The sequence below is a fragment of the Phascolarctos cinereus genome, unplaced genomic scaffold (assembly GCF_003287225.1).
Source record: "Phascolarctos cinereus isolate Bilbo 61053 unplaced genomic scaffold, phaCin_HiC Scaffold_4;HRSCAF=312, whole genome shotgun sequence".
NCBI classification, from domain to species: Eukaryota; Metazoa; Chordata; class Mammalia; order Diprotodontia; family Phascolarctidae; genus Phascolarctos; species Phascolarctos cinereus.
This window is the reverse complement of record NW_027555847.1, coordinates 249,311,415-249,336,539: the sequence shown is the minus strand read 5'-3', so window position 1 is coordinate 249,336,539 and position 25,125 is coordinate 249,311,415. Positions and strand designations below refer to the sequence as shown.

The following is a 25,125-nucleotide window of genomic DNA, read 5'->3' as shown; positions in this document are numbered from 1 at the left end:
ACCCTAAACGGGGTCACAAAGACATGACTGAAAAATGACTGAACCACAACAAATTTCTTCCTAAATTCCTAGGTGTAGTTTACTTGAAAGGTAGTGACAGTAAGCAAGCTGAAGAGAAAGTATAGGGCCAGGTGGATGGGTCATTTGTTCTACTTAGTTTGTGGGCTGCCAGGAATATGGTCAGGTTATATAAGAGGAGTTCAATAATAGAAAATGATGGGATTGGTAAGGAAGGAAGCTGTTACAATTTCCTCACAGAAGACTCTTCAGAAAGCAGCATTTTATTGAGGAGTAATTGGACAAACAGGACTGGCTGGCAAAGAGGCAAGCCAATTGCACTGTAAACAGCTAATCCAGGAAATAAGGTTTCATAACCACAGAGTCATATACAAAGATTTCTTCCAGTCCACCGTCTTCCAACAAGGCCAATCTGACCATTGTCTTCACTGCTTCCTCTCATCCACTGAGCTTTCTGCTTTGTCAACCAAAGTCAGTTACTCACAGGTTTCTAGGTTATCATGTAAATACTTCATTCTCTGCCCAGTATCTGTGCTCCAGGACTGCTGAACAAAAAGGGTTATATTCTCCCCAACCAAACAGAAAAGGAAGGAAAGACTGAAGCTCTGAGTAACATAGAAAAGCATTTACCAGGCATTTGGTTCAATGCTACTCACATTTTAATAGCATTCTACATTTTAACACATCTTGTCATTCCCACGCATGAAAATCCTTAAACTGTTATCCAGTCAAATCTAGATTTCAGGACCCCATTCTACCAAATCAACCTTATCTTTCATTACTCCGGTCAGGGTAGTTGCCTTAGTATACCATGAACATGTTCCCTCCTACCTTCACTCCTTTGTGAAAACTATTCTCCTTCCCTAGAATGCCCTCCTGTCTTCTCTGATTATCCAGGTCTTATCATTAGCCTCATTATCAGCTCAAATTCATGAAGTCAGTGAATTAGGTTCTGGGTTTTTATATTTGTACCTCCAGGGCCTACCACAGTTGCTGGCACCTAGCAGGCGCTAAATAAAGGTTTGTTGATTTACTGATACATGTGTGTATAGAAGTTTGTGTATATATCCATACGCATATATACACACACACACACATACACACACACACACACACACACACACACACACACACACACACACACACTTCTAGTCAAAAGCTGCCCAAGGGGAGTGAAAAACCTTAAGGCATGTGCCAGATGTACCTTCAAGGTATCCTGAAGTGTTGCTTGCAAAGACTGGGAAACAAGAAAAAAGACCTTCCATGTGCTTCTTGTCATCCCTCTGACAGGCACTCGGCTGGGGAGATGAGGGTCAGATTTTCAGTGCTGGACCTTCTGACCCCTCTACTGCCATGTGCTATCACCATCATGTATTCAACTTGCCTGGGTCAATTTAGCACTTGCTTCAGGCCAGTGAGCAAGGGGTTGACAACATGCAATTTCTTTGCACATTGGCTCCATTTTCTTTTCTTTTTTTTTTTATTTAAAAAAAGTTTTAAAAATAAATTAGCCTTTATCATTATTAAATTAACATCAACAGATCCAAACATTTCAACACATAAAGCACAGAAGAGGATTTTATATGAAACAATTAACTTTTATTGTGTGAAGTGCATGTTAAATGTAACATGATAGGAACAAAACTGCCCTGCTTCTATGCGTCAGAGGGCCCATTTTCCAACCGTACTAATTCACAATGGAATAATGGCTAAGATCCTAGGGAGAAGCTCTAACCAAAATTAGCCTAAACCAAAGAAAGAAAGCTCAGAATTTCTCTCATCTATACTTAAAACCAGTAGGAGAATTGCAAGCAAAAAAGACACTGGTTTTTATCTATCTAGTGGGGCCAGCTCTAAGCAAACTTAGGAATCTAGAAAAAATTGTCTCTGCAGCTCTCTCCATTGCCTTTATTATTTATCTCCCTTTGCCTAGGCAGGGATATAATACCTGTCCTGTCACCTGTTCTAAGTATCTGACAAATTGAATCCTGAAAAGATAGTAGTAGATAGTGGCTTGAAAGGATTCCAGTACCCAGGCCTGTCTGCATTATACAGATGTAGGAAGGCATGTATGCATGCATGCATGTATGGATGTTTACATGTATTTTGAAAATTTTATCGGTGCCTTTTTTTTCTTAAACACCACAGATATTTCCTATGGAAATACCTGTATTTTAACAAGGGACACTAAAATTTAGCCTTTCAGAGCTAAGAATATCAGTCTCTAATGGTACAAATTTTGGCAGCGTGGCAGTGAGAGAGGCTTTCTCACTCCCCAACAATACAGAGGAGACCTATTCTGTCCTTAAAAAAAAAAAAGGTTATGATCTAACCGGGAAGACAAAATTAATGCCCCAAAGCAACTAAACATAAAAACCCTACATGACTACATCCTGAGGGCAGAGATGTTGGAGGCTAGACAAGTAAATCAGAAAGAGGTGGGGCTTGAAAGGGCAAGTAGGATTTGATTAGCCAATTAGTGAGGAATTCAAGGTCCTAGACTTACTCCCTGTTTGACCTTAGGCAAGTTGCCTCCCCTTTCCAAGTCTCTGTTTCTTTACTGTAAAATGAGGTCAGATTAAATGATCTCTAAGGTCCCTTCTAACTAAATCCAACATTCCTACATTTTTAAAATTTAATTTATTTTAGTTTTCAACATTCACTTCCATAAGCTTTTTGAGTTTGAAATTTTCTCCACCTCCCTCTCCTCCCCTCTCAGAAATCTGATATAAGCTCTACATATACATTGTTCCTACATATCTTTCTGAGCCCCTTCCACCTTCAACTTTGTAACTTTCAAATTTTTCTTCCCTATTCTAAGAGAACATACTATCACAGATACCAAGGAAGTTGCTTTGTGGTCTTCAAAATGACCCAGGAAAGACTTACATGAACTGATGCGGAGTGAAGTGAGCAGAACCAGGGGAACATCGTACACAGTAACAGCAACATTGTGGGATGATGAACTATGAATAACTTAATTTTGCAATCATTTTGCAGTGATCCAAGACAATTCTAAAAGAGTTATGATTGAAAATGCTGTCTCACATCCAGAGAAGGGACTGGTGGAGTCTGAATGCACATCAAAACATACTATTTTCACTTCATCTTTTTCGTGGTTTTTTCCTTTTGGTATGTTTCTTCCTTCACAAATTCACTAATATGGAAATATGTTTTACATGAATGAACATTATATAACCTACTTAAAATTCTCACCTTTTGAGGGAGGGGAGAAGGTAAGGAGGGATAAAATTTGGAAATTAAAATTTTTTAAAAATGAATGTTTAAAATTGTCTTTACATGTTAATTAGAAAAAATGAAATACTATATAACAATAACAACAACAAAACCTGAAAATGACCCAGAATCAACTTGTTCATTCTCTCTCACTCCCTACCGAGGATTCTGCTATTTTCAGCCAGCACAGACACAATATGGAAGAACATGATTGTTACAGAGCAATCTATTAAAACCAACATATGGGTAGAACAGAAGAGAACTTTGAGATTTGCACTTTCTTGGCAACAAAGAGAACGGTGAGCTCAGGGAAACCAGATCCTAATCCCCACCCCCACTGGCTGCACTGAATCCCACTGTGACAGAGAATGTTCTGTAATTGCACTTTGGACATAAGAGAATGTTGTTGACTGTGGAAAGAATTCAGCTTAAATTATCTGGCAAGGACTTGCTTTAACACAGTTGTTATGCCTTGGTCAAAAGATAGCTGTAATTACATAATAGTCCTGTTGAGGACCCCCGTAATAGGGCTGACTCATATAGGGGACCTCACACTCAGTTCTTCTGGACACTAGGGAAGCTTCCCCTTAGACCCATCTTCCCTCACTCCATTCCTAGGGGGGAAAAAAGATTGAAATAGGAGAACATCTTTAATTAAAATCAGGACTGGTTCGATGCTTATCTTCTCCAGCTAAGAGCAATAATTTCTTGAAACACTCTGTACTTTTTTGGCACATCACAATCCTCAAATATTCAGACACCATGCCATGATGAATGAAGAGAAAGAAACAGGAATCTCAGTGGTACAGGGGAGTAATGACAGAAAAGGGAGCTCCAGGCAAAATAGTGAAACTAAAACGTGTAGTAAAGGTGGAAGGGACCCTAGTTCGAACCTCTCATTTTACAGAAAAGGTTTAAAGAGACCCAAAGAGGAGAAATAAGCTGCCTAAGGTCACAGGCTTAGTGGAACAAGAAGGACTAATGTTCAGATCCCTCAACTCCCAGTTCTGTGTTCTAAACATAAGAGGACTAACTCTTCCTCAAAGACAAAAGGCTCCGCCAGCCTTGTTCAGAAACATGTTAGGGCCTTAATGTTACACCCTCCTAGTAGTATTTACATTTTAAAAATAGCAAGCAGAGAGAGCGCTTTGCTTTACTCAAAGAAAAGGATCATCGGTGGTGGAATTCTCAGCTTTAACAAGGGGGTCCTGTGAGACTGTCAGGTATCATACGATACCATGGAACTTAGCAAGTCCATAGGACCTGGGATTTTCATTTTTGAAGGTAGGGGAAAATACAGAAGTACACTTTGTTCTTCCCACTCATGCATGTTTACATTTTATTATCAGAATAACTGCCAAAGTAAAAAAACAAACAAACAAACAAAAACCCTATAGCTCTGGGCAGGTCCATTCTGAGTGGACAGTAGTGGGAACCCAACTCCTTGAGATTTTCACCCACTACAGCCTCAGCTCTTTCTGGGGGAGCAAAGAGCTGCTGGACCCCAGGGGTTCTTAAGGAATAGCCAATTAAAAAAAAAAGGAAACAAAAACAAAGAAAAAAAAGAATAGCCAAAGAACAATTACCCAGCCTTTGCCTTAATTTTTTTTTTAAACTGAGGGGAAGCCTGTTAAGTTCTTAAGGTGGCTCATTCATTTCACTTGGGATAACGCTAATGTAGGAGGTTTTTCCTAATATCAAATCTAAAACTGCCTTTTTATAAAAGAGCCTCTCATTTTCCCTAAAACACTTCTTGGCGTATCCCACGACCCAGCCGCCAAACTCTGAATTAGTCAGTAGTACATAAATTATTTGATGCCCAAATTAGAAAGCAGGTACCTTTGAGCTAACCTGAGTAGTATAGAAACTATATCCATTTATGACAGTCACCTAAGGTCTTATCTCCACCTCTAACTCCAAATAGGCAGGACTAGCCCTATACATATGCAGAACAAATGGTCATCTACATTAGAGAGGCTTACAAGAGACTCATATCTGAAAACATCTCTCTAACAGCCCTGAACATTCTACCACTTCTACTTTGGGTTAAGATACTGTGCTCTCCATGTTAAATGGGTATAATACACATCAATCCACTGGCTTAATAGATTAATCTGAATTCAGGTACCAAATTACACAGCTGTCACCTAATGTGACTTTGAAGAAATGGATCAGGTCCAATTAATGGAAGAACTACAGTGCTGGGTAGATTCTGACTAGGTATAGTGCTGGGTAGGTATTCTACCTAGTGGGTAGGTAGAATAAGGGCTCTGAGTACCTGGGGCAGGAGTAGAGAGCAACAAAGACGCAACAAAGACACAAAAACTAAGGGTCACCAAAGATAAATTCTGCCCAGAAGAGGAGGGAGGCTTCAAAGGACAGATTCACTCCAGGTAATGCAGAAAACCTGATACACCTGGGAGCTAAGTTCAGGTCACCTTCGGTTTCCAGAGGGGCACTATTTTCGTTCATTTTTCTTAGGTGGTTGGAGGGCAGAAGGTTCTAGAAGCAGAAGGATGGAATAAAGGAAGATTTCTGAAGCCTCAAAATTGAGTAAGAAAGTTAATGTTCAGATACAAAAGAAAAGATAAACCAAAGGGTGGGTTATCTGTTTTTCCTTTCAGTTTAAGAGTGTGCCTCCTTGGAGACTGCAGGAGGGATAAAATAAATAAAATCTAGAGATTTTGTTTATTCATGCTATTTATCTCTGGCCCCATTAGCATAGAACATAATCAGAGAAGTAAATGTGAAGGATACAAAGAAACTGGACTGTGATTTAAAGAGACCAAAGTTCTCTGCTACCAACTAGCTGGGTGACCTTGGAGAAGATAATTCTCCTTTTCCCTGGATCTTGGCTTCCTCCCCATAGAGCAAGGGGGCTCCACTAGGTGGTTCCCAAGGTCCTTCTGGCACTCACTTTCTAACTCATCATCAGTCCGGATCAGAGCACTGTCCACTGTCCCCATCCTGCTTATTCCTCAGTCTGGCTAAAGAGATCACTACAATTACACCCATTTTACAGAGAGGTAAAAGGGCGAGCCCAGCATGAGTGAAGAAGCTGAGATTTGTATATTTCTACATTCTGAGCCTCCTAGGTGCTCCTTTCAAATGCTAGATGATACTTAAGCTTTTTACAGCATCAATGGCCAATCCTGTGTATGTCACATCAATCTATTTGTCTATTCATCCAGCCATAAAATGCTATCCATTTTATTTTATAAAGCAACACTGAAGAATGGAAAAACCATTAGATTTAGAGTCTAGGATACCTAGAATTGAATCTTGCCTTGAACATTTACTGGCTATGTATTCAGGAGTGTGAAATTTAATCTCTCTGAGCCTCAATTTCCTCATCCGTAAAATGGAGTGATGAAACTTTCCATTCCAAGATATTCTCCATCTCCAGTGCCAAGTATGTTCTATCTACCCTACAGATTCATTGTGAAGAGAGCATTTTTGTAAACATTAAAGGACTACATAAATGTGAGTTATTATTTAATACATATCCCCTTTATTCTTCCAGATACTGTACTAATAATTTTTTTTTTGCTATTTAAGTTAAAAACAGACTTGTTTTTGGGGAACTGGGAACAACTGGGGGAGATGAGAAGAATTTTACCTTTGAGGAAAAGCAGAAACACATCAGGAGAAGGGATTACCAAAGGGCCAGAAAATACTATGCTGGGAGATAAATAGGATGGTCTAAAAAAAAAGAGGGCTGCTCAAGAAGAAGTCAGTAGCTTACCAGTGAGACCTGAGGAAGTTCAGCAGCAGGACAATTGTGCCCAGACAGTAACATGCAAGATAGGGAGACCCAAAGGCCCGGCTCAGCTTGCGTGTTTTGTATTCCCATCTTGCAACCTACATATGAGAAAGAAGAAAAGGAGAAAATACTTTAGGAAATCCTGCCAACCCATTTTATGTGAACATTCAGTGACTTTAGCAAAATACATTCACATAAAATGATATGCTCATCACCAGTCATGTTTATTCATGAAAATAGGTAACAAGAAGATCTCTATTCTGGCAACACATGTTAATGTATGGCTGGGGCTACTTGCCTAAGACTACCTATATCTAGAACATAGCCAACGACTAGAAAGGAAACAAATCAAGTCCTTGGAGCAGCCAAGCAGAGCTAAAGTTCATGCTTTACATTCAGGTCTTCCTTCAGAATCAACCAACTTTTAGTTTATAGACAATATTAAAAACTTTAGTTATCTGTTTTCCCTGACTACTGATATGTAAATGTGGAAATATGAGTGTTACTTACTGCAGATAAAAGAAAGCAAAAAGGATAGACTTTTGGACAAGAGTTGGTTTTATCTTCACTTTATCTCTAAAATAAATTAACAGCTTAAGTAATATTGTAAGGGGGTGGTGGTGGGTGGTATAATTAGACTATTTAGGGATACTGAATTATTTCCAAATGTTTTAGAATCACCATTTACACACAGAAATGAGTACGCTAATAAAAAACCATGTTTATCTATTACAATAGGTTAAAGACCTTCATTAGATAACACAATGTTTCCTGTTTAAAAGAAAAAAAAAGATTACATCAAAAATGCTATATTCCGTAATTTAGACTTTACATTCGTTCACTGTGGTGTCATGGAAAGAGCTCTGGACAGACCTAGATTCCACTTCTTGCTCCATGACTTACTAGCCACATGACACTGAGCCAGTCACAAAGAAGTATCATAGGGCTGGAAGCCACCTCGGAGGTCAGCCAGTCCAACTCCAAATCTGATCAAGAATCCCTTTTGTTAAGATTTCCAACAATACAGCCTCCAACTAAAGACCTCCAGGAAGGGAGAGCCTAGTAACTTCTGAGGAAACATCTTCAATGATTAAGTTTTAGCTTACATCATTGAAACTCTCAGCTTTGTTCACAAACAGAACTAAAGTCACACAGACATTCTGAAGAACAGCATGTTATGTATACATCTTAGATTTAACAAATCCAAAACCGAATTCATTGTTTCTCTCAAACTCAACCATCTTGCTAATATCACTTTCTCTCATGGGGATGCCACTACCCTTCTAGCTACGCAATTTTGCAATCCTGGGAATCTTCTTCACCTCTTTACTCTCATTATTCCTGAGATCATCAATTGCCAGGTTTCTCTCCTTCTCTCCACTCACATGGTCACCACTATGGCCAGCATTATTCCTCATCTGGATTATTGCAATTGTCCCCTAATTAACTTCTCTACATCAAGTCTCCTTCCTCTCCAAATTTATCCTCTACCCTCCCCCAAAGGGATGTTCTTAAAGCACAGGACTGTTCCCTTGCTCAAGAAGCTCCTTGTACTGAGCTAGGATAAACCATGTACTCTGTTGGACATTTAAAGCCTTTCAAAAGCTGCTTTGGGCCAACCTTTTCAGGCTTAATGCACATTACTCTCCATCTACTCTACCTTCCGGCCAGGCTGGTTCACATGATGTTCCTTAAACAGGACATTGCATCTCTTGTTTTTGCCTCCCCCTGTTTCACATGCCTGAAATTCACACTTCCCTTCATCTCTACTTCAATTCTTTAGAATTTAGGTTTAGCTAAGCATAATATCCTACATGAAGCTATTCCCTATCCCCACCAGATGTTACTGCCAGCCCCCTAAAATAGTTTCCATCTACTTATCAGTGTGCATGTTGCTTCCTCTTTCCCCCCATGAAGCTGGTGGAGCAGTGGAACACAAGACCTGTAGTCAGGAAGACTTGAGTTCAAATTTGGCATCATTTATAAGCTGTGTAACCCTGGGAATCACTTAACCTGTTTTTCTCAGTTTCCTCAATTGTAAAATGAGGGTAGTAATAGCACCTACTTCACAGGGATGTTGTGAGGATCAAACGAGATAATATTTGTAAAAGTACTCAGCATAGCGCTTTGCCCATAGTAAGCACTATTTAAATGCTTACTCCCTTCCTCTTCCCTTTCCAATGGAATATAAGCTCCTTGAGGGAAGCAGCTGTTATATTTTGGCCTTTGTATTCCAAGTGATTAGCAGGATGCATGGCACATAGTAGATACCTAATGTTTGTTAAATTTTGAATAATAGTTTCTACAGAGTAAATATGATACATATTTCACAATATATGTATTACTATTTTTTCAAATGTATTAGATGTCCTGTGATAAATAAAATGCAAACTGATTTGTAGAGCAATACTGAATTCCTAAGAATGTTTAGTCACCATGCATTTTCTCAATAGCAATTATCATATGAAGGTCTGTAATGGGAAAGAACAACAGAGAAGTAGAAAGAAATCAAGAGCCTTGTGGTTGAGCCCTCTCTACCACTAACTGGCTGGATGACCTTGCAGGTCAGGGCACTTTCTGAGTTTCAGCTTCCTCATCTGTAAAATTACACTGTCCTAGAGTTGTAGGGGCCCTCAGAGATGTCATCTCTGGGATGATACAAGGATAAATGCCTTTGAACACTTTGAACCAAAGAATCAACTGCACAAGTACAATGGGAAATGGCTGAACAAGATGTGGTATATGAATGTGATGGAATGCTATTGTGCTATAAGAAATGATGAGCAGGCAGAGTTCAGAAAAACCTGGAAAGACTTGTATGGACTGCTGCTGAGTGAAGTGAGCAGAACCAGGAGAAGGTTGTACACAGTAACATTGTTCAAGGACTAACTTTCATAGACATAGCCCTTCTCAGCAATGCAAGGATCTAAGACACCTCCAAAAGCCTCTTGACGGAAAATGCTATCCACATCCAAAGAAAGAATGATGGAGTTTGAATGCAGATTGAAGGATATTATTTGCTGTTTTTTTCCTTCTGTTTCTTTTGATTTCCTCTTTCTTATGGTTTGTCCTATTGGTTCTAATTCTTCCTTACAACATGTCTAACAGGAATGTATATGTATAGCCTATATCAGATTGTGTGCTGTATTGGGGAGGGACAGGGAGAGGGAGGGGGGGGAAATTTAAACTCAAAAGCTTATGGAAGTGATTGTTGATAAATCAAATTAAAGTGAGAAATGCTTTTAAAAAATAAAGTGAGCTACACAAACTAATTCCATTTGCAATAACATATTGCAGATTGCAATTTTTAACATTTGTAACCATCAGAACAAAAAAATCCAAATCAATTGTACATCCAACATGTGTGTGTGTGTGTGTGTGTGTGGTGCCACATTAAAGACCACCCAGAGTTTAATGTTTTTATTCAAGCTAAGCAACAATAATTACCACACTGATAGATTTGAGAAATCAAATTTAATTCTTGTCTATATTTTAAATGTTTTTTCTTGTTACTTAGCATATTAAAAGCAGATATTACTGTATCACAAATTTGTTTTTAATATTTTAATACTTGTATTTCAATAGTTTCTTTTGTAATCCTATGTATTTTATTTTACGCATTTAAAAACATTATATTGAGAAGGGGTTCATAGGCTTCACCAAACTGCCAAAGGGGTTAATGCCACAAAAAGTGATTAAGTACCCCTGGCTTATAGGGAGAAATGAGGTATAGTCTGAGGCCTTCATCTTATTGATTTATTAGTAGGCTGGTAGGTCTGCCAATCTCCTGGGGAATTGGTAATAATAATTAACAACAACAACAGTGAAATTAGTATTTCTATAGTGCCTACTATGTTCCTAGCACTGTGCTAAGTGCTTTGCAAATGTTTTCTCTGGTTGTTCCTTATATCTGGAACACTCTCCCTTCTCCAACTCCTCCTCCAACTATTGACCTTCCTGGCTGTCTGTAAGTCCCAACTAAAATCCTACCTTCTATAGGAAGCTTTTTCCAAACCCTCAACTCCTGCACCTTCTCTCAATTATTTCCTATTTATGCTGTATATAGCTTGATTTTATATATATATATATATGCTTGTGTGTTTTCTTTCCTGTTAGATTGTATGCTCCTTGAGGGCAAGGAATGCCTTTTGCCTCTTTTTGTATCTCCAGTGGATAGCACAGTGCCTGGCACACAGTAGGTGCTTAATAAATGTTTATGGGTTATTGATTAATTATCTTATTTGACCCTTCCAAAAACCCTGGGAGGTAGGTGCTATTATTATTCCCACTTTACAGTTGAGGAAACTGAAGCCACATTTGAACTCAGGTCTTCCTGACTCCAAACCCAGGGCTCAATTGACTATGCCCCTTACAAATACATGGGGAGGGCAAAGTAACTAACTGGTGCACGAGGCAGATAGCAAGACAGTGTGGCATAGTCTTGCCTGGAGCCAACCAGATATAGGGTAGTAGGCAAGTTCCCACTCACCCGGGTGGCCATAAAAGCCAATCTTCAATTAAGGAAAACCAATTCAAATCGCACCTTCTAAGGTCAATGGAATAGTCAATGGTAGTGTCCTTGGGTGCAAAGGGTATACATTTTAACAGAGTGCCTCACATTTCTGTGATAGGAGCTGTACTGGTTTGTGTGGACAGCGAGGTGGGGTGCTGGAGAGCTGTTGTTGAGAAGGAGCAATCACGTTGAAGCTACAGCCCCTTCCTCCTTTCCTTTTTATGACAAACCCCTCACTTCCCTTCACTTTCTTTCACAAGGACTAAGCCTTAAACCCAATTCACTTAGGATCTCATGGATTGGAAAACAATAGGTCCCAGCCCAGGCACCACTTAATGGTTATTTTTTGGGCCCTCTATGCTCAGAGTGAATGTAAATAATAACTGTTTCTCTTTTGGCCAACAACCCTGAGGTTCTTCCTCTCCCAGTTTGGTTTTCTTTCTTTCTTTCTTTCTTTTTTTTTTTTATTAAAGGGGCCATCCCTTGACTCACTTCTTAAAGATGCCTATTCACTGAAGAAGGGGTGTTGCTTCACTCAAAGTGAGGACCTGAAAAGACCATAGCTTAAAAGAGACCAAAACTCTTTATCTGGGCACTGGACCCAGACGGCTCAAGAGGAGAAAATGAAGCTGGTGACTACACGACCCTCCCTTACTCACAAAAGTCAATTGCAAGTCATGTCGTCATCTCCCTGATGTCATGGTCCTCTTCAAGAATCAAGGACAAACCACAACCCACTATCTCCCAATGCAGCATTCATAAGGTGGTCCCTTCAGAAGCAAACCAGGCTGGCCCCTGTAGAAGGGTCTAATAGGCTACAGGTTGGAAACATACTCCCTGCCAAGGTTTCTTTAAAGAATGCCTTAAGCCTTGAAAAAATTAAGATTATAAAACATGAAAATAAAAGTTGGAGTAATCATAAATGGGGATTAGAACAGATTGTAAAAGATCTTGTGGCTTGCTCTATTACATACCCTGCCCACCATACTAATTCTTGGGGAGTGACTTCAAGTAAGAAGTCTGAAAGAAGACAGGTTTTTAACATTAAGGAATTGGCAAGTTATAAAACAAATTTAAGCAGTAAGCCAAAGAATCCTTAAAACAATGACTACTGAGGATATGGTCTAATGGGTGTTTATTAGATGCAGAATTCTATGTCTGGAGCAGCTTGGAGGTAATTTGTTCTTGTACAATGAATTTAAACAACTGAAGGCTTTTAAGATGGGGCCTGCCTTTTGTCAATTTTTAAGTGGATAAAACAGTGACTTCTACATACTTGGCCCATAAAGATGAATTCCCTCTGAGGTATGTCCTGAAAAAGAACAAGCAAGGAAGGGAGAGGGTAAAATTTTTTTTTCCTTTTGGTGAGGCGATAGGGGTTAAGTGACTTGCCCAGGGTGTCACACAGCTAGTAAGTGTCAAGTGTCTGAGGCAGGATTTGAACTCTGGTCCTCCTCACTCCAAGGCCCGAGCTCTATACACTGCGCCACCTAGTGGCCCCGAGGGTAAAATTTTTTAAAAAGATGGATCCAAAGAACTGGATTTATACTCTTTCCCACTCCTTATGACCAGTAAGCTTCTGGTGCAATTATATCTTGAATGGGGTCTTCTATGGGACAATGAATCTTTACTACCAGACCACAACACAGGCAGGACTATTGGTGAAGTTTGAATAGGAAATTCAGCAGCTATTCAGACAAATAGAGATGTCCACACAAAGAGGTATGGTAGTGAAGATGGGAGTAGGCATGATGCCCCCACCATGTTAGGTGGGTAAAGGGTGATGATTCTCCCCTCCATAAGAAGCTTTGGGTATGACTTTTAAAATAGGGGATGGATAAGAAGATTAACAAATGACCTGGGTATTAATGAATTTGTTTCAAGAGATCCAGGACTAGGACAGCAAGGGTCCTCATGACCTAACAAAATTAGGACATCTAGAGAAATTCTGCCCTACCTCGTCATGCCTCCACTCCATCTGGTTATCCCTCCACTGCACCCATTCAAAAAAAAAAAACTAATGGAGTCTGAATGCAAGATGTAAGTATACTATTTTCATTTTATTTTCATGTTTTTTTCCCTTTTGATCTGTTTCTTTCACAACATTTCTAATATGTGGGAGAGGTAAGAAATGATTATATTTCCATATAAGGAAATTGAGAGAAAAGGTCACTCTAGGCCAGAGGCTCTAGAACCAGCTAAAAGAAGATGAAACTGGTTATTTGGTTAAAAAGGCTAGAAGTAGGACAAATGTAAGCTTTGCTTAGAGTGCACATGGGTAATGGGCTCATTAATACTAACTTCACTCAGAGGGGAGCAATAGCACAAAACTAGGCACATTTCATAAGTTAACTGGAGGGAAGACATGTTATGGAGTAATATAAAGTGAGAGTATCAGGAACATTGTAAGCTGGAAGAGCAGGGATCAATCCTGGGCTCTGAAGGGAGTAACAACAAGGAAGTAACTGCATAAAAGGCTTGCTCTTGCTTCTGTCAGCCTCTGTGTGTGTGTGTGTGTGTGTGTGTGTGTGTGTGTGTGTGCGTGTGTGTGTGTGTGTGATTTTGGGGTTCCGCACACACCCGCTTCTTGCAAGAACCATAAATAAATGCTTCCTTCACATACTTTGGTTCAGTTTCGTTTCTTGAAGGAGAACAGAACACTGATGGCTTGCAATTAGGGAAATAGTGGGGCTGCAATAGCTCACCCACAACTACCTAACCTTACCAAGGAGTGTCTGAAGCCAGTTTCTAACATATGGAAATATGTTTTACATGATTATATTTATATAACCTATATCAAATTGCTTACAGTTTTAGGGAGGGAGGGAAGGGAGAAAATTTGGAACTCAAAAATTCTATAAAAATGCATGTTAAAAATTGCCCTTCTAAGTAATTTGAAAGAAAGAAAACTATTTAAAAAAAAGACTCACTCAGGTCTTTGTATCTATATTTGAGGGATGGCTGGAATGAACCTCCACTAGCTTGAGGCTCAAAGTTCCCCAAGGTCTATACTGTTCTGTAAGTGTAGCACCATAGGGCAAGTAGTAACCAAATGTCTGATGGGGGAGTTGGGGTCAAGTCTAAGTCCTGTCCTCATCTCCCTGATGGTGGGTCCTCTTTGAGAAGGAAGGACAGACAAATCACAACCTGTAAGTTCTCTGAGCTGCCTGAACAGGGGACCCAGCTGGCCACTTCCAGCTGGGCAACTCAGCTCCTCCTCCCTGTTCTGCCCTCCTCTCTCCTTTCCTCTCCCTTACCTAAGGATGTTCTGCCCAAAGCAAGGTAAATTTCAATGGCAGAAAGCTGCCTGGTTTTAGTTAGCTTAGGTTTACTGGCTAGATTTCTTTCCCAAAGACTAAGTCTTAAAAGCAAACTTACTCTGGATCCCCTAGATTGGACAACAATAGGTCCTGCCCAAGCACCACGTAATGGTTATTTTTTGGGCCCTCCAAGCTCAGAGTGAATGTAAATAGTAACAGTTTCTCTTTTAGCCAGCAACCCTAAGGGTCTTCCCCTCCCAGTTCGATTTTTGTTTTTTAAATTTTTATTAAAGGGGCCATTCCTTGATCCACTTCTTAAAGAGGCCTATTCACTGAACAGGTGTTGCCTCATTCAAAGTGAGAACCTGAAAAGACTTTAGCATCTTGGGTATCAGGCCACTGGACTCAGATGGCTCTGGAGAAAAAGTAAGGCTGGTGACACAGCCTTCCCTCACTCAAATCAAAGTCAGTTGCAAGTCAGATCATTATCTCTCTGGTGGCATGGTCCTCTTCCAGAACAAATGACAAACCACGACACAACCAAATATTAGCAGCCATGTTGTTATTATACCACAGGGCCCTCAAAACCTTCATAGGAGCAGCCAAGGTTCTATTGGGGATTTGCAGGGGAGAAAGGGAAGGGAAGGAGCATAGTAAACCAACAATGGAAGGGGTACCATTGTTCAGAGGGGGGGGGGAAGAGCCTTTGTTTGGGTCTCAGTTGTGATTTTTCAGGGTAAGTGTGTTTTTGGCATTGATAGTATGAATTCTTGGGAGTCAGTACCTAGACTGGAATTTTTGGTGGCTTTTATGATGGTTATTGTGGGTAAAAATGAATGGAAGCCCTAGAAGCTGCCTGAATCTCCCCATGGAGTTATTATCAGCTCCTGGGAAGAAACAGGGTGAAAGAAATGTCGTACCAAGTAATGGAGATGAAGGATACTGATGTACTTCATTATACAAACTCCCTTTTATGTCTGGTGAACAAAATGGATAGTACTCAGTGACTGACTGTAGATTATAGTGAGCTGATAAAATTATACCTATTGATGTGGCCATTCCTGACCTTGTTACATGCTAGAACAGGTAACCCAAGCACCTGGACAGGTAGTATGGGATTACTTATCTTGTCAATGCTTTCTCCATTCTTGGGGGTAAGACAAATGAAAAGCAATTTACTTTTACTTGGGAAGGAGTTCAGTGTACTTTCACCATAGCACAGGAAGGCTTTTTGAATTCTTTATATTGCAACAATTAGGTGGAGAGACTGATGTCCATCATTAAAATGACAGTGTAACGTTACCTAGCTAAAGCCAAGGTCCTAGACCAGATGGTGGCTTATATAGGGGATAAAGTATGGAAGACAAACTGCTCAGTTAGGTTTTAGGAAATAATGTTGTTGCGTTATTCACCCTTCATTTTTGAAGAGGATCAATGACATCACTATATGAAGGTAAAATAGTGGATGCTGGGTGATGTCTTGACTTTCTCTTGAATTGGATTTAAGTAAGGAAGAGTTGTACAAAGTCATGAGCCACATTCTGTCTTCCAGAGTCACTGAAGCAGGACAAAAGTCAAGAAGACTATCAATGGCCTGGGATGTAGGCAATGTCTGATCAAACTCTACGCACTCCACAGAACCTGCTTCAGCTACTTTCATGGCAACTGGAATAAATTGTTCTCAAGACCCATTTTGCTGGAGGAAATAAGTCTTGATATGCTTGGGGTACACATCCCCCTACCTCATTGAGGAGTTTCTGCTGAGATGGTTTTACTGGGGTGTGGCCACTAAACATGTTATGGTTTCTTGGAACTACAGAAATTTTTAGGGATACATTTTAGGATATATTAGGGATACATTAACTAGGGATATCCAAGATGATTCTGGATGTTGTCTATAATAAGTTATTGACATCTGAACCTCCAAGAAGGAAGCTGAGAGGTTTCTTGGACTCTTCAGATTTTGGAAAACCAATATCCTCCATCTATCTATTGAGTAACCTGCAAGTCTGCTACCTTGGAATGGGGATTGCAACATACTTATACCACATAAAGTGGGCTTTCTCTTTGGTGCTTGTGATTCTTGGGGCCACTCTGGCAGAAAATGCAGCATTCTTAATTTATTTAGCAAACATCTTTCAGAGACAATTTGTTAATCATATACACAAGCTACAATTTGTGGTATATGTATGTAATGCAATGTTATTATGCCAAAAGAACTGACAAATAAATGTTCAGGGAAATATGGGGAGACTTGTACAGACTGATACAGAATGAAATGAGCAGGACCAGGAAAAAAATTATGTAATAATGACAACAACAATAATAACTGATCAAAGCAGCAAATAGTGATTTCAAAACATGGATGATGAAACATACCTTCCACCCACTGAGAAAAATATAATAAGCTCAAGATGCAGAATGGGATATGCATCTCAGATATGATGAATTTGTTACAAGGGAAGACTTCTAATGTACAAGGCAGAGTGGTAAGTTAGTAGATAGTAATCAGTACACAAAAATATTTAATAAAACATTGTCTAAATGCACAGAAGAAAACCAGAATTTGGAAGGGGACAGAAATAGAACAGTTCTGTTACTACCAAGCATCTTGGTAGTTGGTTTTTTTTGGTTTTGTTTTTTGCATATTGAAATGTTTGTGTTTGCTGATAATTGCTAAGTTCAAAATAAAATGTAGGAGGTGTCTACTTTAACACCATTATGTCATAACATAATGCTGTCTTGTTCACTGTTTGATATGTGTACATCTTTTAAACAATAATTTACTGCTATTTCTTCCTCTTGCATTTCCAAATAGCAAAGAATAAAAGGGGGGGGGAGTTGGTGGAAAAAATATTTATTGCCTGAGTGACTGATATCAAAAAAATACCTATAGCCTCAATAGGCAGACACCTACACAGTATGATCTGAGGGGTCCTGATAAAAGGTCCCTTTGGGGATAGCTAGGTGGTGCAGTGGATAGAGCACTGGCCCTGGAGTCAGGAGGATCTGAGTTCAAATCCAGCCTCAGACATTCACTAACTGTGTGACTCCGGGCAAATCACTTAATCCCAATTGCCTCACCAAAAAAAAAAAAAAAAGGTCCCTTTGGACATCCACTAATCTACATGTTCAGTACACATGATAAAATGCAGCCTCTTCCCCCACTCCTCTTCTTCCTATGAAATACTTTAAATGTCATGTTCTAGAAAAACAAAACAGTGAGCTGCATGACTAAACAGCAGCTACTTAATCTATCCAAGTCTCTGTTTTTTACATCTATAAAACGAAGGACTTGAATGGAGGAAGGGGAAGAGAGTGCAAGGGGAAACAAGCTCCGTTTGTCCCAAATTATCTCCGAATCCCAAAAGGCTGACTTGTCCCAGAACATAAAATTCTACCACTTGCAGTTCCTCCCCTTGGGGTGACGCTGGGATCCAATTGTGGTGTGTTAAACAGGACACTTACAGAAAAGGATGCTGTAAGACTGGTACCCCTCTTATGCTTTTATCACATCCTAATCCAAATTATACTTATCTACGTGTATGTCTAATACCCTAATCTAGATTGAAGGAAGAGGTTATTTTATGTTTATTTTAATATCTTTGTAACAGCTACCATAGTTCATTGTACACAGAACATAATAAATATTTGTTGAATGACTGAATGTCAGATTAATAATGTCATCACAGTGCATTGTACATAGCACATAATAGATATCTGTTGAACGAATAAATGTTCAAAATAAATGATCAGATTAGCAGAAATCTGAGGAGGTTTGGAGGTTTGATAGAGAGGAACCTAGATTACTTTAAAGCCCCGGGAAGACCATGGGCAAACAAAAATAGCACCAAAGAATATGTGGCAACTTCACATTTTGTCACTCTTGGGCTGGCCACAGAGCTAGGATCTAGGAGGCTTTTCCTGAAGCCCAGCTGCTGATGTCTCAGCCCCCTCAATTACCTTGTATTTACTTTCTACCTATTCTATGGATACTTATATAAGTATTTATGTATGTGTTGTTTACCCTTCACGATGTAAATTTTCTGAGGGAAGGAACGATTTCATTTTTGTCTTTGTACCTCCAGTGACTAAAATAGTAGGCATTAGTAGGCACAGTGCATTGTAGATGCTTAATAAATGAATCAGAAAACTATGTGTAGGGAAGAGAGAGAAAATGTTGTCTCGATGGTGTCCACCATGGGATTCTGCTGGCTACAGTTCTCAGACCCCAGAAGTATTTATTTTAGGCTTCTATTGCTTAAATATATGCAATGAGGCAGCTGAGCCCATCTGGAGGTTGTTATGTAAGCAGAAGATAAATGTTCAATGTGACCCTTACCAGAACAACCCCATTAACTTGGTGGCATTCAAGTATAATTTTATGTTACATATAAGAAGGAATAAGAAATTTATCAGCAGGGATTTTGAGTCATACAAGTGATGAGGATAATACAGGAAGTAGTACATAATGTGTGATAACTAGATAGAAAAGCAAAACATCACACTAATCCACGCCTTGTGAGCTACTATATGGCAAGGATATGAGTGCAGCTTCAAACTGGAGAAGTGACCAGCTGAGCCAATGGCTTTGCCTTCAACAGTAAGCCTTTGTAATGGAAATAAAGTCGAAATTGTTCTTTATGTCTAAGGAAATGTTGAAAAGGGAATTTCCATTCTGGCTTTAGGATCAACTCCCTAGAACCCAAGGCAGTCCTTGGGTTTGCAAGGGACTTAATGACAGAATCCTTCTATGGGGTGGAGTGGGAGTAGTCCTTAGAAACAAAGGTCAACCTCTTCCCATGTCTAGAGTCTCAGGAGAGCGTCAATTTTGAAGGAGGATATGTCAGGTAGAATCATCATAGCATAATGGGAAAAAGCAATAAAGTTCATTGTGATCTAGTCTCTGCTACTTACTAGCAAAATAACATTGGGCCAATCATTTCAATTCAGTTCTCTGATCCTCAGTTTCCTCATCTTTAAAATTATAGAGGTTTCCTTAGTTCCCTTGGATTTCCTGGGAATCCCTCAGAGTAAACCAAGGTCTTCATCCTACTTCCAGATATGTGTGGGGTGGACAAATGGTTCTGATCTACTGAGAATCTTACTTGGATTACTGATACTAATCTCTCGCCCATACTAGATAGTAAATTCATATACATATATATTTAGACATTCCCCAAAAGATGATCTAGGATATGAACCTTTCTCAAAAGAATACAAGCCATAAATCATTTTTAAAAAAAAAAGACTCCAAATCACTTATAATTAGAAAAGTGCACATTAAGTCAACTCTGTGGTTTCACTTCATACCAATAATAGACCCTATAATTGCTGAAAGACATTCTGAGAAAACTGTGGCAAAGATATTGTTGAGCTAAGCTTACAAGAATACAAGATAGAACCTGGTCATGTTCAACCCCACTTGGGGTTTTGTTGGCAAAGATACTGGAATGGTTTGCCATTTCCTTCTCCAGCTCTTCTTACAGATGAGGAAATTTGAGACAAACAGGGTGAAGTGACATGCCCAGGGTCACACAGCTAGTAAAGGTCTAAGGCTGGATTTGAAACCAGGAAGATGAGTTGTCCTGATTCCAAGCCCGATGCTCTATTTACTATGCTACATAGCTGCCCATAGGATTATCTTACACTAAATGTTGTTTGTCCTTCATTTTTGAAGAGGACCATGACATCAGGAAGGTGATGCCATACCTATAAGTGAATTGGACTTGAGTGAGGGAGGGCTGTGCAGTCACCAGCCTCACTATCTCCTCCAGAGCCATCTGGGTCAGTGGCAAGATATAAATCAGAACAACTGGAGATGGCCCCGGGTGCAATGGGAGATGTTGGCCTTTTTAAGCTCAGGTCTTTCCTGGGTGTCAGTTTGACTGAGGCAACACCCATTCAGTGATTAAGGCTAGGTAAGAAATGAAACAAAGAATGGCTTTTTTCATCTAGTCAAAAAAACCAAAAAAACCCCAATCTGTTGGGGAAGAGAGGGAGAGGAGAAGGAAAGGAGCGTTGCCCAACTGGAATTGGCCAGTTGGACCCCCAGCTTGTACTACTCACAAGTTGTTGTTTGTCCTTTGTTTTTGAAAGGACCATGGGGGGTGAGGCTAACTGGAAGAGTACTAGAGCATGAAAGCACAGCCCATTGGGGAGTTACTAGGATCACCCTGGGATCATAGATGGTTTTTTAACGTAATTAGGAAGATGAGGGGCTGCACTCAACCATCACATATCCTTGCTAGTTGTTTCGCCTGCATCCTTTAACAAATTAGATTGATTGGTACTTTGGCTCAGGTCCTCATGGTAGCAGAACACCAGGCCTAGTATGTGAGATGATACACAGATGTACATCGTCACTGTTGAAAGAGTTATGGGAAATCAGATATGGTAATACACTGCTGGTGGAGCTACAAACTTATCCAATAATTCCAGAAAACAATTTGGAATTATGAAAGAAAAATTACTAAACTCTTTTATACCCTTTAAATCAATAATCAACAATAAATAATCAAATTATGTGAATAAAAACAACTGAGGATTTGAGGGATTGAAGGTCTCTTTGTCTACAGTGTGGATAAAGAGCAGGGTTTAGGAAGGGAAGGCAGAGAGAGAGGAGGAAAGGCACTAGATTATGGCCAGATAAAGGGATTTAGGAATTCTTGAATGTAGTGTGGGTGCATATAGTAGGATCAAAGGTATGACTATCTCTGTGTGTGCTGAGGTGGGGTGGAGTAGGTCATGGGAAGTGAGTGGGTTGAGGAGTAGAGGTAGTTAAAGTATCTGAGGGAGAGTAAATATGCATGTTGAAGACCCCAAATACGAGGAGAGGAGAGAAATGTTGTGAGCCAGACACTCATTGAAGAAGTGGCAATGGTGAGCAAGGAGTACTCCAATTCCCCAGCCTTGATCAATAAGTTGAAGGGAACGAGTGAAGGTGCAGCTAGTACTAGAAAAGGTGGCCAGGAAGGCTATCTTCCTGGAAAAAGCCAGCTTTCAGTAAGAGCTAGAAGACAGAAGAAGTAGGACAGGAAAAGATTTAGGAGGAAAAGGAGTTTGTTGCCTATGGAATAGACATCTGACAGAGCATAGTGGAAGGGGTAGGAGGCGTTTGGTTGGAACTTTGGGGTCAAAGGGTTGAGGTGGATGGGAATAAGGAATTAGGTATCAGGGAATCATGAATGGAGTTGGGATGATGATATAAAGGGGTTCAGAATCTCTGGCATGTGTAGGGTACTCCAGAAGAGAGAATAGTCATCATTGAGTAGAACTTGCCACTCCTCTTCTCTCAGAATCCGCTGGAGATGAGGATGGACACAAGTGTAGAATGAGATAGAAGGCAGATGGTCAGATGGAAATCCCTATTTCACTAATCCTAGTCCATTCGAAGGCTAGAGATTAGGCAGGAAACTGCCCAAGAGGAGATGGAAACCTAACTTGCATGGTAGGAATTGAAAGTCCGATTTCCCACTTTCTTCTATCTCTTCCCTCCATGGACAGACATAGTTGGAGATGAAAGCTCTGAGGTCAAAGGGAGATTGCTCTTCTTTGAATGGGAGATTAGGTTGGCAGTAGGAAGTGGAACAGATGGCACAGATTGAAGTTACTTTAATAGCAGCCTTCCCTAATGGGACAAGCAAAGAAGGAAATGGAAGGCCCAGTTAGAGGAAGATTTTGGTCTTGTCTCCTGAAGCTGGAGATAGGGAAGGTAGAGCAAGAAGTGGAATTTGCCTCAGTGGAGAAGGAACGAGGGGCAGGGGGAGGAGGAGCGTCAGAGGAATGCCTCACTCTTCTTCTCAAATATACAGCAATGGAAAGTAAACTCGAATAACACAGGACTATTCTACACCCACCAGAAACCACAAGAAGGAATGGAATGGCGTTCAGAAAATAAAGGAGCTCAAGATGTGATCTAAGTTGACATATTTGGCAAAATTGAGCCCAACCATTAATGAAAAAAAGATGGCCATTCAATTAAAAAAGTATTAGAACTCAGAATAAATGTAGTGACTAATCTTGGCTCCAGAGAACTGAAGATGAAATACACTTTGTTCCTCTTAGCAGAGAGATGGTACAGGATGTCGTATATACCGTGTGACATCTATTTGATAGTTTATTTTTGCTTGTTTTTCTTTGTTAAAAGGGAAGGTTCTGTGAGGTTTTACCTCATATCCTGCAAACTGGCAAAGATGACAAAAGTCAATATTGAGGAGGTTGTGGGAGGATAAGTACACTAGCACGTGGTTGGTGGAGCATTTTAAACAGTACAAGCATTTTGGAAAACAATTTGGAATTATGTAAATAAAATGACTAAAATATCCATACCCTGTGACTTGAGATTCTGCCACTACGGTTATGTCTCTTTGAGGCCACTGACAAGAAGAAAAGTCCATATGTACACCAAAATACAGCAACACTTTTTATGATAGCAAAGAATTAGAAACAAAGCAAATTCCAATTGAACAAGAATTGGCTAAACAAATTATATTACATAAATGTAATTGAATATTACTATTTTCTAAGAAATGAGAATTCATAAATATATTATCATGAAATGGTGATATATACAAAGAATGGAAAGATGTATATGAACTGATACAAAATGAAGCAGAGCCATGAAAACAATATACACAATCACGACAATAATGTAAATGGAAAAATCCCCTACCCATACAAGTCAAAACTGAATATTGTAGAATTACAGAGAACAAGCATGTCTCCAAAGCAGAGATATGAGAAGACACCCCCACCTTACTCCTTTGCAGAGGTAGGAGGTCCATGAACATGGCACCTTGCACATATTTTCAGACTTTTCCAATGCACTAATCATTATGTTTTTTCCTCTTTCTCCCATCTTTAAAACTATTATTATTTATATGGGATAGCTCGCTGGGAGAGGAAAAGAGAAGAGATACTGGGGAAATATGGGGATTAAAAAAAAAGAAATTTCTAAGAAACATTTAAGAAATAAAAGGGAAGGGTCTATGTAGGAAGGTGGGAGTGGTAATAGGTGGTATCAAAATGAAAGCATCAATAGTTTTTTAGAACCCTGAACTGGGGGTCTCCAGGTTAGAAGATAATGGTTCTACTGTCAGTTCTGCCACTAATTAATTGTGACCCTAGCCAAGTCACCTCATCTCCTGTTTCCTTATCTACAAAACAGAAATAAAATGTGCCCTCTAGTAAAAGAAGGATGATGATCCTAGAAGAATCAAATGGGAAAATACAAAATAGAATTTCAAAAAGCAAAACAAAAAAAAACCTCTATAAAAACAAGGTAAAATTAATGTTAAAAATGAATATACAGTTTATGAATCATAACAATTAAATACAAATATGTTTTGGTCTAAAGGGTCTAACCAAGCTCCTTGCCCTAGTCATCCAAAAAACATGAAAAAGGGCACATATAATGTCATAATGACCAAAACTGCCTTCCTGGTGGCATATTCTCTTACTTTTGGAAAACAAAAACCAAAAATCAAAAAACCCCACCCCTGTTATTAATATCTTTTCTTTTTTGCGTCATCTCATCTCCCTATTCCTCCTCCCAGAAAGCTATCCCTTATAACAAAAAAGTTCAGCAAAACTATACAACACATCAAAAAAGTATGACATTGGGCAGCTAGGCGGTGCAGTGGATAGAGCACCAGCCCTGGATTCAGGAGGACTTGAGTTCAAATCCGAGCTCAGACATATAACACTTAGTAGCTGTGTAACCCTGACAAGTCACTTAACCCCATTACCTAGCCAAAAATGACAAAAAACCCCCATTGTTTATATGCACCGTTTTGCACTCATAGTCCCCCACCTCTGTAAAGAAAGGAGGAAGAATCCTTTTCATATTCTTTCTTTGGTGCCAACCTTGGCCATTATAATTTCACATCAGTTTCAGTTGTTTTGTTATTGTTTTTCCATTCACTTTGTAGTCAGAGAATGTACCACTTTCATGGTTTTGCTTATATCAATCACTTTGCATCAATTCATGTATTTTTTCACGCTTCTCAATATTCGTGGATTCTTATTGTTGCTGCTGTTCAGTCGTTCAGTTCAAATCTGCCTCAGACACTTACTAGCTGTGTCACCCTGGGCAAGTCATTTAACTTCTGTTTGCCTTAATCCACTGGAAAAGGAAATGGGAAACCACTCCAGTATCTTTGCCAAGAAAACCCCATGGACAGCATGGTCCATGGTATCATATAGAGAAGCATGGAATTAATTTATTAGAATGAGTCACTCACCAATGTTAAATATCCCTCCATTTTTGAAAATTGTTCTTTATATCTATACAGGTGTTGCATGTGCTTTGGTTGATTGATTCCCTGACATTT

The 25,125-nt window shown here is 39.5% G+C and overlaps 1 protein-coding gene across 1 annotated transcript in view; it reads right to left on the bottom strand.

Annotated features, from left to right (window-relative positions):
• The window catches only part of PEMT (phosphatidylethanolamine N-methyltransferase), a 179,528-nt gene that overhangs the window by 72,061 nt on the left and 82,342 nt on the right, over positions 1–25,125 (bottom strand). The window contains 1 exon segment of the mRNA XM_020967400.2: positions 7,001–7,116. Within this exon segment, the coding sequence (XP_020823059.1) occupies positions 7,001–7,116 (116 nt within the window).